At 40.1% G+C, this 13,742-nt stretch overlaps 1 protein-coding gene across 2 annotated transcripts in view; it reads right to left on the minus strand.

Moving 5' to 3' along the window:
* pdxdc1 (pyridoxal-dependent decarboxylase domain containing 1) overlaps positions 1–13,533 on the minus strand; it is a 33,788-nt gene extending 20,255 nt beyond the window's left edge. The window contains exons 1-14 of one of the 2 annotated variants that reach the window (XM_005738101.1): positions 13,475–13,533; positions 12,780–13,060; positions 10,060–10,156; positions 9,570–9,638; positions 8,154–8,237; positions 7,913–8,059; positions 6,486–6,675; positions 5,945–6,013; positions 5,772–5,850; positions 5,471–5,555; positions 4,265–4,313; positions 2,553–2,654; positions 2,284–2,409; positions 1,677–1,727 (exon numbers count right to left, since the gene is read on the minus strand). In XM_005738101.1, the coding sequence (XP_005738158.1) occupies positions 1,677–1,727; positions 2,284–2,409; positions 2,553–2,654; positions 4,265–4,313; positions 5,471–5,555; positions 5,772–5,850; positions 5,945–6,013; positions 6,486–6,675; positions 7,913–8,059; positions 8,154–8,237; positions 9,570–9,638; positions 10,060–10,133 (1,125 nt within the window). In that variant the 5' untranslated portion in view covers positions 10,134–10,156; positions 12,780–13,060; positions 13,475–13,533. Of the gene's footprint in view, positions 1–1,676; positions 1,728–2,283; positions 2,410–2,552; positions 2,655–4,264; positions 4,314–5,470; positions 5,556–5,771; positions 5,851–5,944; positions 6,014–6,485; positions 6,676–7,912; positions 8,060–8,153; positions 8,238–9,569; positions 9,639–10,059; positions 10,157–12,779; positions 13,064–13,474 lie in introns of those variants that run through there. The other variant, XM_013912139.1, reaches the window with a different exon arrangement.
* Between the last annotated feature and the right edge of the window lie 209 nt (positions 13,534–13,742).

The following is a 13,742-nucleotide window of genomic DNA, read 5'->3' on the forward strand; positions in this document are numbered from 1 at the left end:
ATGTAATCCGATCCATTAAATATCAGGAAAGCATCTCACAAAGCTTGCGACACGGCGTAACTCAGCGGCTGTGGTCTGTGAGACCTGTCGGCGGTCTGGTTGAGCATTTGGAGCCTCGCTACCAAACCGGCATTTCATCTCCGAGAAAGTTATCCCAGCGAGAAGTAAAGAAAGTGTGTAAGTTCATCTCTGAATGTTAGTAAAGCATTCCCACGTTAAGCTTAACAACTGATATATGGAGCGACTGCCTCTTCTCTCTCTCTCCCTCTCCTGTTGCTACTGCAATCATGAAACTGATCAATGATCAGCTGATCGGTGATAATGAGTGATAATGAGAACCTTCACAGACATATCAGCTGATCGGCTTTTCTCTCTTGTTTGTTTTTGGCCCACTTTGCACCAGAAAGAGGAAACCAGCGGCTAAACAACAGCAGCACGTTTAAGCTTGATAAACTGCTGTTAGATTTTATTTAATATTACTTTCCACACCAGGATCCTTTTCTACGTAGCTGACGGCTGGTAACTGTGCAGGGGCGGGTCTAGCAAAGTTTAGCCAGGGGGGCAGTTAGGCCATTAACAGGGAAAGGGGAACACAAAGACATACTTTTCTTTCTTATTCTCATTTAAAATGTCTGGCTTTTAATAAATAATTATCTGAATCTTACACCCAAAGTCTTTTATCTGATGTAAAATGTATAGAAGTCCATTACTGTATATAGTAACTATAAAGTCTAATATATCCTAGTAAGCTATAGTACTTTTTCCTTTGGGAAGGTACCATCTGTGCAGTCTGCAATTCTGTTGAAGAGAGATGTTGAATCTATTTAATTATTCTTGAAAATAATTGATTTCTGTGCAATTTCTTTCACACTGCATCAAATTAAAGTTGATTATGTTGATTAAGCATCATGAGGTGGAGGGTGGGTTGTGGCTCTCTATGTTTTTTTCTTTTGCTGGCAGCCCTATTAGTTAGGTTGCTAAATTTTTCTGCTAAGTACTCTTTAAAATACCAGAATAGGGAGGATGGTGCAGGTTTAAGTTTATTAGATTGATCAGTATTGCTGAACTATGAAATATTTTGGGTGCAGTGTATTTTTTGCATACAGGTATAACTAAATAGCTTTAGTGTTTTTTTTATTAAACTTGAGTATGAACTTATACAAAATGCAGCAAGATATTAAAAAACTGTTTTATTGATTAAAAATACACTTTATCTGATTCAGATCGGTATCGACAGATATCTAAATTTATGATATCGGTATTGTGTCGGACATAAAGTGGTATCGTGCCATCTCTACACCATAATACACACCCATCTTCACATCTTTCATCTTAAAAGGTATTTTGTAATCCTGTTGATATTTACGGCTCATCTTGGACAATTTTTGTCACACACTAATTTAAATACTTTAACAAACTATTACTTCAGCAAATGATATTCAGTTTCATCATTGCAAACTGCAAAGTTGTGGCGTTTTTTTTTTTTTGTTGTTTGCTTGTTGCGTTGGGTTTTTTACTGAGGTGCATCTGGATATTTTGTAATCAGTTGCTAAAAACTAATTCCTTCATATTCATTAACAATACTCGTAGAAGCCATCCTTCATTTTGAGCTAAGTCTGCACATTTTAGTATGGTACACATCATGATTAATTTCAGAACATGAAAAATTCACCTACCAATGTTTTGATACAGGTTAGAGATTGTACTTTCTGAAGGAACAGCTGGCTCTAGGAGGGAGACAAAAAGAAGTCAAATGTGCAAACATGTCATGCATTCATTCCTGAAATAAATGTAAACTTTTAACCAATCGCATTAGGACGCTCTTCCTGTAAACAGACAGTTGATTCAAGCGAGCAGTTGTTTCAAGAGCAGACAGTAAATCACTGTGATTGCAAAGCAATCATGTGTGTAATCATGCACACAAAATGATGGCTTCTTTGTGTTCTACACATGGAGGTTGTTGATATGGGGAGGAATGAAAATGAATTATTGGTTCTTTTACTAGTTAGCTAACATAAACTAATGTTAGTCTATTGAACCAATGAACCGATCTTGTGACATATAACGTTCTGTACTGACAGAAGACTCAATACTGAATCACAGGCTCCTCCATGGTCCTGAAACTGTACAATGGCTATGCAAAATAAAGGGCATTGGTTGTAACTGTGTTTTCTGCTTTGACAAACCAATAAGGCAGTCTTTAAGATGACACGTTGACATTTTATATAGGAAATGTAGCTATGTACATATCCTAGACATATTTCCTATATTAGTAATCCTCACCAGAGTAGTAGCGTGTTTTATCTTCTGAACAATTCCATTGTGACCAAGGTACTGTAGGGACAGCCAGAGAGGCAGTGCCCGTAGCTTCTCCACAGGGTGGCTGGAAGTTAAACCTGCTGCCAGGGACTGGGAGACACAGTACAGAGACGCAGAGCAATGAGGGAGTTGCACAAACATAATTCCCAAGACCCCACTGGATCACCGAAGATGTCACAAAAGTGATCACAATATGCACTCTTTCAGTTTCTCTGAAAATGATGTCAGCCCACCAGTGCAGGGTCTTCATGTCTGTAGAGGGTGACGGCAGTCACAGCCGGCAGTCCTAGCCACGGACCTGGTGTCAGTGTCATACTGTCACTTCTGGTGGCTGCCTGCAGAGACATGAAAGACCAACACTGATACACAGAACTTACATTAACACTTACAAGAATGTCTCATACATTGGAGGCTGTGGGAAGGAGAGAATCAAGTGCTCTTATTTCTGTTGAGTTTCTAAACTTTCACTTGTATCTTCAAAACAAATTAAAGGAACACTTTTAATCAGTGAAGAATCAAGACATTAAAACTTTTGGGATATATCTGGTAAGTAGTAAAAGGGGTTGGTCATCAGTTTCAACTGCTCTAGTGTTAATGAACACAACAAGTGCACTAGAGGGGCGACAATGAGACAACCGCCAAAGCTGACTGTTTTACATTTGACTGGGGTCAGTGTCACTACTGGCAGCATGAGATGGTATCTGGATCCTATGGAGGTCCCACGGGTAGTCCAACACCTCCAATTGCCAAAAGATTGTCATAGAATAATAATAATAATAATGGATTGGATTTATATAGCGCTTTTCAAGGCACCCAAAGCGAAGGTAGTACTGGTAACAGTAAAGTGCCCAATATCCTCTAGTTTGCCCTGTGCTCACTGCCTGGCAACATGAATCCTAACTGGCATTTACCATAGGACACAAGAACGGGAAGGTCCACCATTCTTCTGCACATTCTTTAATTCCTAACACATTACCTTGTCCTCTCATTTGACTCTAGACTAATTTGATATCCAAAGGAGTTCATTATTAACTAAGAAGGCATGGTACCCAGGAACCATGACTGTAAAACAAAAACAAATCCCCTCATGCAGGCCGCAGGAGGTGATTTGTGCAGATGTGCTGTGTTTGCTTTTACCAAGCGTGGTTCTGTGCATTATGACAAAAAGCATCTCCACTTTGGTCTTGTCTGTCCAAAAGGTAGTTCTAGAAGTTTTGTGATTTGTTCAGGTGCTGTTTTACGACCCTAACCCATGTTCTTTTTAGTGAGATACTAAATACTTTTTTCCTGAGAATCCTTCCAAACAAGCCATTCTTGTTCTTCAAGTGTGCCTTCATTCTTGTAACTTTAAGCAGTTCTCATGCTAACTGAAACCTGTAGACTCAGATGTAGCTGGTTTTATGGATGTGTTTTTTTGATTTTTGGCAGACATACCCTGACCTTGATGTGAATTTGCTGAAACATCCACTACAGGGAAAATCAGCATCTGTTTTCGAATGTTTTGCACTTGTGAATAATCGTTGTCACTGTAGCATTATATACTTCAAACTGTTTGGAAATGGCCTTCCTGGCCTGATGGGCAGCAACAATTGCTTCTCTAAGATCACTGCAACACACATCTAAATGCTCCAGCCATGCAAACTGCCAAAACCTCTACTTTTATAGAGGTGGTCACACTTGGTGATAATCAGTTAATCAACTGCATTTGATTATCAACACCAGGCTACTACTTAGCTTATTTCATATAGAAGCAACGATGTACTTTTTTTTTTTTTTCTTCACACAGTTTCTTTATCTTCTAATAATAGAGCCTGGTAAGGAATCCGGTAAAAAAATTTTTTATTAAGTCCTGATATGTAAAACCTTTGAATTTCAATGGAGTGTGCTTTCTTTTTTTACAGTTGTAGTATAACCCCATATTGGATAGATTTTAATATAAGTTTACCATGATAGAAGAGGTGACCTGACCCAGTGCTAGGGTTGCCAGATTAACCCTGAAAAAGAAAACACATAATCAGCTAACATTACAGCAGCGATGTAAATTTAAAAAAAACAACTCCACCTTTTCTTCAAGAATTAGTGGCAAAGAGCAGTGCAAACCAAGCTTTTGCTATAGTTGTACAGGTAAGAAAATGGATGAAGACAAGAGAGTTAGACATAATTGGGATCACGTCAATACACAGCTAGATTTCTGGAACCGGTCTCCTGAAGAAGAGCTCAATTTTGTTCTTTTGAAGTTGTCTTTGGTGAGAGGCAGCAGGCAGGCGTGGTTTGGTTTGGTTAGGCCACGAATATAGGCTTTCAGTCTGCCTCAAAGCAATTCTGGCAAACCATCAGGGGGAAGTGTTGCTCTACTTACCTGTCTATTTTTTGCAGATGACGTGGTTATGTTAGCCTCACTAGGCAAAGACTGGAGAACCTCCAAGTCTTAGGCCATGGTTCTCAGCTGGGAAAGGATGGAGTACCCTGTCTAGGTTTCTGGGGCTTTATTCAAGAGTAAGGAGGGAGTTGAGTGAGAGACAGATAGCAGAATTGTACTGATTGACTATGGTGAAGAGTGAGCTGAATGTGAAAGTAAAGATGACAATTCACTGATTGAGCGACTCTCTTCCCTCTGATATGTCCTTGAGCTCTGGGTATTGACTGAAATGATGATATTGCAAATACAAGAAGTGGAAATGAGTTTTCTCAGAAATGTAGTTGAGCTCTTCCTTGGAGAAAGGGCTAGTGATAAAGAGCTCGTCCATTGAGAAGGGGCTTAGAGTGTGGAGAGCAAGGAGCAGTTGGGGTGATTTGAACGTATGACTGGGACGGCTCACTGATGTCAAATGTTTCACACATGTCCGTGAAGGTTCACAGTCATCCAGGTCATGGTAGTCTATGCCCAGAGTCAAGTCTGAGCATATCTGCTTAGACTGCTGCCTCAACAATAACCCACATAACCTGACAGATAGTGTTCGGATTGATCCAAACAAATTGGTTTCTTTTTTTCAGCTGCTTGGCAGCAACCAAGTATCATTTTTGAGCCACCATAATATCACAGAAGCTCGAAAATGTACTTTGCATGAATATAAAATCAGTCTAAACATCCATTTGAAATTGTTTTGTTTTTGCAATCCATCTATTTTAGAGGTTGACAGGAGCTACCCACCCCTCTACATGAAGCCACATGTTGTACTGATCACACAGTTCCTTCAGTCGACCTAACTTGTCTGTGTGCCCTGCTCCAGGGGTACCTGAAAAATTAAAATAATGGATAAGTGGAAGAGAATGGATGGTTGGATGAATGGAAATATACCAAAAACATATAATTAAGTCACAGAAGTACATATTCAAAATTCTGAGTATTCTCTGTATTCTGAATTGCTGTTTTACCATCAAATGTATCATCTTTAACTCTTTAAGCACAGACATATACAAAGTGCAATGTATAAACGGTGGCTGTCCTTTACCTGCATTGGCAATCAGCAACAAAGGAAGCTTCCCTGCATTTATGTCCTCTTTGATGAGTTTTTCCAACAGGGCAACATCCTGACGATGACAAAAAGGATCCAAGCCAAAATAGTTTTTATCTAAACTACCTGACAGATAGGTGTATGTGTTTTTCTAATCTGTGTTCTCCTACCATTTGGTGTTGGGATCCAAAGAGGGTGTTGCATGGCACTGTGCACAAACTGGAGAGAGGCAGGCCAAGCTAATGATACAAACACTGGCATGAAAATCACTATCTATTGTGTATTCAACTGGATGAAGTACAAGAGATCCTATATAATGGTAATACTGTCCTTCCACCCCCCCCCCCCCCCCCCCCCCAAAAAAAAACAAACAAAAAAAACCAAAGGAAAAATGAAGGAATAAGTCTGAAGTGTATAAGTTACAATATTATTATTTCAGGTTTGATTAAAAAAAAAAGTGGAATCAAAGGATAAAAGCAGTGTCATCTCTGGTGCCTTTCCCCTCAAAGCAATCATGCTAGGTAAACACATTGTTACATACATTGACAAAAAATGTAAGATTAATCACCCCAAAACTAAAGGAATAGTGCTCTACTTCTAAAATTAGTTGGTAGTGTAGGATTGGATCTGCCATTACCGTGACTTTAGGTGTATTCCTATAAAGTATTTACACACGCCTTTTTTAAAGCTCGTGTGTCCCAGCCATCCTACCTGGCTGCACAGATGCTGTCCGAGACCAGGCCTGCAGGAGGCACTCTGATAGATGACTGGCTGCCTGGTGTTTAGGACCACATAACCCTCAGTGGCATATTCTTCATAGCGAGCGTTGATAACGAGCCGGCACACTTTTACAAGGCCATCCCTGTCATCCTCATGAAAGCAGGTAGACCCATTCTCATACCTGAGGAACAGATGAGCAGCATGGATGGTTGGACAGTGCAAAAGGATTAAAGTAATAGTCCAAATAAGCAAATTTCATTATGAGAAATATTTCTGTTGTTTTGATTCAGCAATGCGCCCCAGGGCAGCTGTGGCAACAATGTAGCTTGCCATCACCAGTGTGTGAATGTGTGGATGACTGAATGTAGTGTAAAGTGCTTTGGGCTCCTTAGGGACTAAGTAGAGCGCTATACAAATACAGGCCATTTATGACGCTATGAGAAAGACTTGATAAAGCCAGGTTAGGATGAGAACACTTTGAGAGTGTTCATTGAGAAATATAGAAAAGGTGATAAAGAGCTGCACTGTGCTGTTGTAGATCTAGAGAAAGCATACGATAGGGTGCCAAGAGAGCAACTGTGGCAGTACATGAGGAAGTCAGTAGTGGCAGAGACGTATATATGAGGCCGGTACAGGACATGAAATGAGGACAGCAACACAGTGCTGAGATGTCTAGTGTTACAGATGGGTTCAAGATGCGAGTGGGATTACATCAACAATCAGTTCTGAGCCCCTTCTTGCTTTCACTGGTGATGGATAGGTTAACACTTGAGGTCAGGCCGGAGTCTCTGCGGTGTTCGCAGATGTATAAGAGAGCGTGGAATGGTAGAGATAAAGTCAATAGAAACAAGACAAATATATGCGGGAGACAAGTATAAGAGTGAAGCTGGATGAGTTTAAATACCCGTGGATAACCAACCGAAGCAATAGACAGTGCACAAGAGAGGTGAAGCAGGGAGTGCAGGGAGGGTTGACTGGATGGAGACGAGTGAAGAACTGTTAAAAATTAGATGCTAAATATAACGGCAGTATATTAGGACTCTGTTCTATATTGGCATATTTTTAAGATTTTATTTAAAAAAATAGCAAGCTCATTTGCATGAAGAGGGGAGCTGGAAAGGTGTCCTCCAAAACATAATGTAGAGGTGCCCCTGGTGCCTTCCTTGTCAGGCCTTGCAAAATCAAAACTTGCTTTGTAGAAACAATATCAATTCAAACAATACTTCTTATTCTTCTGTAAATATTTCATGAAGTCTGTAGTGAAAAGGAATTGGTCCTGTTATTATCAGTCTGAAGAAGTCACCAAGTCAGCATGTTTGTAGACCTCATTTTCAGAAATCTTTTAATAATTAAGACAAGATGTCATATGGCATGTGCATGATGGTGATTTCCACAGACACACAGCTGCAGGGTCATACCTGAAGAGCCTGCAGAGCCACAGGGTGGTGTCAGACTGGATCCGAGTGGTCAGCTTTCGCAGTTGTTCTTTGTCCATCATTGAGATGTAGGCTGCCAGGCTGTGACCCAGCAATGCCATCTGACCGTGTTCACCCACATTCTGCATCCTGTTGAACACAGCACTTTCTGATGAGCCTTTTCTGATTAGCCTTGTGCGGACTATTATTGTGAAATGGCGGTATGTAAATAAAATTGACTTACTTCTGACTGGGTTTATCCTCTTCATCCTCCTCTTCATGAATAAGGTTATGAACCAGGCGCAGTACAGTGGCAACATCCTGACCACTGCACAGGAGACATGAGGAACAGTTCTCACAGTTCATATCAAATGTACTATAATGTACTGAAGTGAGTGGAGCAAAATCTAAAAGTCCAACAACAAAGCGTTCCCTGTCAGCTTCTCTCTATCCCTCCCTTTATATTCACTTTGAAACTTGTTGAGAAGTAGGACTTATCTTTGCCTATTCAGAAAATATTCTGCCGTCTCTCGTTTCCAGTGCTGATTCACTGGTATTGCTGGTATCAGTTCAGTGACTTCAAAAAAAATAAAAATTTAAATCAGGATGCACAAGTTTAAATGTATTTTTTTCTCTGATCCACACAGACTCAACACTGATAAATGGAGTGCATCTGGAAAATATTCCCAGTGCTTGATTTGTTTCACATTTAACCATGCTACAGCCTTTCTCTAAAATGGATTACATGTTTTCCGCACACAAAATATGTCTCTGTACATTCCTGCATCGTTCCTGCTGCCCCACAGCATGATGCTGCCACCACCATACTTCACTGCAGGGATGGTTTTGGCAAAGTGTCGAGCAGTGCCTGGTTTCCTCCAGTCAGGCTGTCATGTGTATTTTACTGAGGCTTGGGTTCCATCTGCCCCCTCTACCATACAGACCTGACTGGCAACAGAAATGGCTATCCTCCTGGAAGGTTCTCATTTCTCTACAGAGCAATGCTGGAGCTCTGTCAGAGGTCCAGCTGTAGGAAGAGTCCTGCTGGCTCCAAACTCCTTCATCATGGAGGCCACTGTGCTCATTAGGGCCTTTAATACTGCAGAACTTTTCTGTAGCCTTTCCCAGATCTGTGCTTTGATACAATCCTGTCTTAGAGGTCCTCACACAACACACTGGACTTTATGGCTCAGTTTGTGCTCTGATATGGGACCTTATACTGACAGGGGTGAGCGTTTCCAAATCATGTCCAGTTAACTGAATTTATAACAGGTGGACTCGAATGACAAAGGCAGTGAATATTTATGTTGTTTTTTTATTTTTAAGAAATTTGCAACAATTTCAAGCAATTTTTTTTCACATTGTCATTATGTATAGAGGTTTACATTACTACATTTTAATACATACATCTCATAAGGGTAACACGATAAAATGTGGAACAAGTGAAGCACTGTGAATTCTTAACAAACGCAGTATTGTGAAAAAAGAGGATTCCATGTTCTTTCTCCCACATTAACAAGACAATTAGAATTTACTTCTGTATATCACAACTGCCAAGAAAACAATCTTCAACCTGAACTGCCTGTGTGTGAATATGAGTGTATGTGTTTTTGTCGTGTGTGTGTGTGTGTGTGTGTGTGTGTGTGTGTGTGCGCCTTACTCTCCCTGAAGGGGTCCAGGGATGCAGCTTCTGCTGAAATGCTGTCTCTCTGTTGCTGCCTCCGGCTCTCTAAATAAACAAACAGATTTTGCAAAGTGTTACTTTGCTTTCCGTGTTGTAATATTCTGCCCTGCAGTTGACTGTACTCTGTATCTTAAAAATAAAGGTCATTCAGATATGAAGTAGTTTTATATCTTTTTATTATGGCATTAAATGTCAATACAAACGCGTTTTAGTGCAGCAGCAGGTTTGTGTAAGTGCAGTTATCATTTTACAGCCCAGCAGCTCAACATTATGATGAGTTTCCAATGTCCACAATTAAACTTTCAAACCCAAAACAAGAATCTACCTCTCTATATTCCAATAACTCAGACTTGTATGTTGCGGTCCCATAATGCATTGCATTGGTGAGGTCACAATCCCTAACTCAAGATAATTGCTTGGTAGTTTGCTGATATTATTTTGTACCTGCAGTGTGATGAACTCTTACCTCTGTTCCTCTCCCAGGAACCTCATGGCTTCACTCAGATTTTTTCCCACTTGATCCAACGTGGAGTCCACCATATTCTTTGATATGCGAGTGCTCGCTGGAAGAGATTTAAAAACACTGACATTTTATAATCATCATTACTGTTTCAATTTCACTTGTGTGACAAATTTCATTCACTGAACGTGCACATCTACATTCAAGCACACTGATTTTCTGCAGACTGTACAACATGGTGGAGGTTCCAGTGGTGTTATGAATGTTGTCAAACAGATGGACTGGCACTTCTATAGCTATTACTTGTATAGTTTTGGAATCAAGAAATCAAGAAAACGATTCCTGAAAATTACCAAAGGACAAGAGCGTTTGCCTGCTCAGTGTGTTAACAAATAAATGCTGTCCTTTTGTGTTTACACGCTTCAATAAATCGCTGCGTCTAAGCAAAATATAAAGAACTACTTTATGCCATAGGGAAATGGATAAATGATCTATTCTACTAAAAGAAATTGGGTTCAAATTAAAAAGTTTGAAAAGAAACATGCAAAGACTGGGATGGGGATTGTTCCAGCCATGTCATAGCACTACCAGTAGTGTAGTGTAATGTAAACCACAGTGGAAGCTTTTATAAAGTTCAAAAATATCCTAACACATTTATATTATTTACATACTATCTCACAGCTGATAGTAATGACAGAAATTACACATGTATTCCTGGGATTCATTTTCATTTTCATGTCTCTGACAGAAGACATAAAATACTTTAGATTCCACAAGTGCAGCATTACAGTGATTACAAATGCAACAAATAGCTACTGTGATTCTTAATTAATCTTGTCATTACCTTCTTGATGAACTATTTAATTCTATTAAATATTAAGAAACACTGAAAAATGCTGCCCGATAGCTCACAGTAACACATTGTGATAGCTTCTCTAATTAAACCAGCAGCCACTTCACTAACACTTGTAAATAAGAGATATCTATTGTTATAGAGTACATACATAATAAATGAATAATATGGGGGTTACAATCCAATGTACTGTATACACATCATTACATGCAAATTCATCTTGTCTCTGTAACACAATAAAAACCACAGGGGTATAGTGAGGACTAAGATTTGAGAAAAAGACTTTCGCAAAGTGAAAATATGTTTGAAGCACAGACTTTCAGCTTTCATTTAATAGGTTTTTCTTAAAGAGTACTGCATTAAATGTTTAGCAATTACAGCCACGTTTATACACCGTTTCTCATTGGACATTGTCAGTCATTGCACAACTGACTGACAAACAGATCAATGACGAGGTGAGGCCCATTCCCTTTTATTCCATGACAGATTAACCAGAGAGTTTAATCCAGCTACTGAATATTTGGCAGCTGTTCACTGTAACTCTGAGGTTATGTACTTGACAGGCTTACATTTCATTGGTAAAATACAGTAGAGCATTCAAATGTGTGTGGACTATCTGAACTTCACTGTGTTTACTCTGCACAGCTGCTGCACAAAAACACACTTTTATGAGCCTAATGTTTGAAACATTACTGCAGAGATACAGATGGAGGTGTGCCCACATCAAACACCAACATTAATATGTTACTAATGTCATATTTTTCAAATATATTACCAGTATATATATATATAAAACTGCTAATTGTGACCTAAATACCAAAGAGAAATATACCATCTATTAAGTCATCTCCTCCCAGTCAGACACGTCTGAAACACCTCACTTAGCAGTCAGCCAGGATGCATCACATTCAGATGGCCAAACTACCTCAGCCGTGGTTAAGATGCAGCAGGTGGTTTTCTGATCTCTCTTCACTTATCTGAAGAGAGCCAGACAGTCCCTTTTGGAGAAAGTTCATTTATACCACTTTTATCCATGATGTCATTCTTTTGGTCATGGCTAGTGGCCACAGGTGAAGATAGTAAGGTAAAGAGGCACAATCACACGTCATCCACTCACCCCGAATCAATTTTTCACGAGAGACCCTGCCAGATGCATTGTACCACGTAAACACAGCTACTGAAATCACATGCGTTTATGAGGAAATGCTCCACAAAGGGGATTTCATACAGTATACGAAAACAAGATAATGTTTGAATATTGTGCTTTATTACATTATTGTGTTCAATTAAAAAGAAAAAATAATCACAAAAACGATTAATTATCAATAAACATAGAAGCATAGAAAGCCCTAAATCAAATCCATATTTGCTGTACACACTTTTGCACTGTGTTTGAATTAAGTTTTGACTTGTATAACAGTTTTATTTTATAATAATACAATGGCCTCTTTTAGCCTGCTACAGTGTTATTACTGTATTAGAAGATAGTGTAGCTTCAAATAGAAAAAAGTTTACCATCTGCTCCAAATCTATGCTCTGACAGGCGCACTGCTGCTGTCCTGTTGGGGGAGGAGTTTCGTAGATGTCACATCAGGCTGCTGTCCCTTCCTGGCCTGACAGCAAAGCAGTGTCACCAGCTGCCATACCACCTTAGTGTACATTATGGCGAGGGCTGCTCCATAGGTCCCCTTAGAAATACAGGTTTGGTAGAGGTTCCACGCAGAAGACGGCGGGAGGACAGCGCATAGCAGCAGTGCGTCCGCGCGGGCACGCGGAGCTTGCAGGACACAGACACACACGAGCAAGCGCGCCCACCCCGCTCGGTCCGTCACACACAGCACGGACCGAGCTCTCTCTCCTCTCTTTCACTTACCTTCACTACTCAGCTGACAGGCTGGCCGGCTGTGCACCCCGGACAAACGGATGCAGAAAATCTGTAGCTATGTCACGCCGCAGTGTCCGGTCTGGAGAGCTGCGTGCTGAAATGTTGAATTGGACACGTATTTACTGCTCCGACTTCTTTTAGTTTCCTGCAGACTGAACCGGAGAGTTTACTTCCTGGACCTGACGTGCGACGTGCCTTCGTTCCACGCTGGCAACGCTGACGTCATGGTTTTGTCACAGGACTGTCCAGGTGGCATTTTTTAAAAATTTCTATTTTAACGAACACAGAAATAAAACAGTAAAATTACAAATAAATAAGTAAGCAAAAATACAAAGCGTGTTAAATCGCAGACTACTCCTTGGGAGGACATGTTTTTTTAGTGAGAAAAAAGTGATCCAAAAAGAGTAAACTTTAAATTTAACAGAGAAAAACCCCAAGGTAACGAGTAAATAAAATTAACATTTTAACTTTTTTTTCTTGGAAATTATCTCATGGTCACTGGTCAGTGTATCTAATGCTAAAGAAACAGTGTTGTAGCTTTAAGTGCCAAACAAATCAATAAATAAAACACGTTTGTTTCTGTTTTTCTTGTTGTTTTTGTATTAAGTCTATTTGTTTGAGTGTGCGTCTGTTTTATTTAGATGCTCTCTTGTCACCAATACTTCCCCTGTGATTTTGCTCACCTGTCTTGTTCTCCCAGCGGTCTCCACTTCCCCTGATTGCCCCTCTTTTGTGTCTACATAGTCCCTGTCTCCTCTTGCCTTCCCCCCAGTGGCTCCCTGGGCCAGTGTTTCCGAGCCTTAGTGTGCTGTCTAAGTTTTAGGTTTCAGTGAGTTTATAGTTTTCATCTCAGCCAAAATGATTGTCTTGTGTTTTTTTGTTCAACTCTCACAATCTGCATTTGCGACGCTTCCTGAAACGCTCGGAACATCCGTGTCGGGCTTTGAAAGA

Source organism: Pundamilia nyererei, unplaced genomic scaffold (genome assembly GCF_000239375.1).
Source record: "Pundamilia nyererei isolate P.nyererei 1_Seehausen unplaced genomic scaffold, PunNye1.0 scaffold00081, whole genome shotgun sequence".
In the NCBI taxonomy this organism is placed as follows: Eukaryota; Metazoa; Chordata; class Actinopteri; order Cichliformes; family Cichlidae; genus Pundamilia; species Pundamilia nyererei.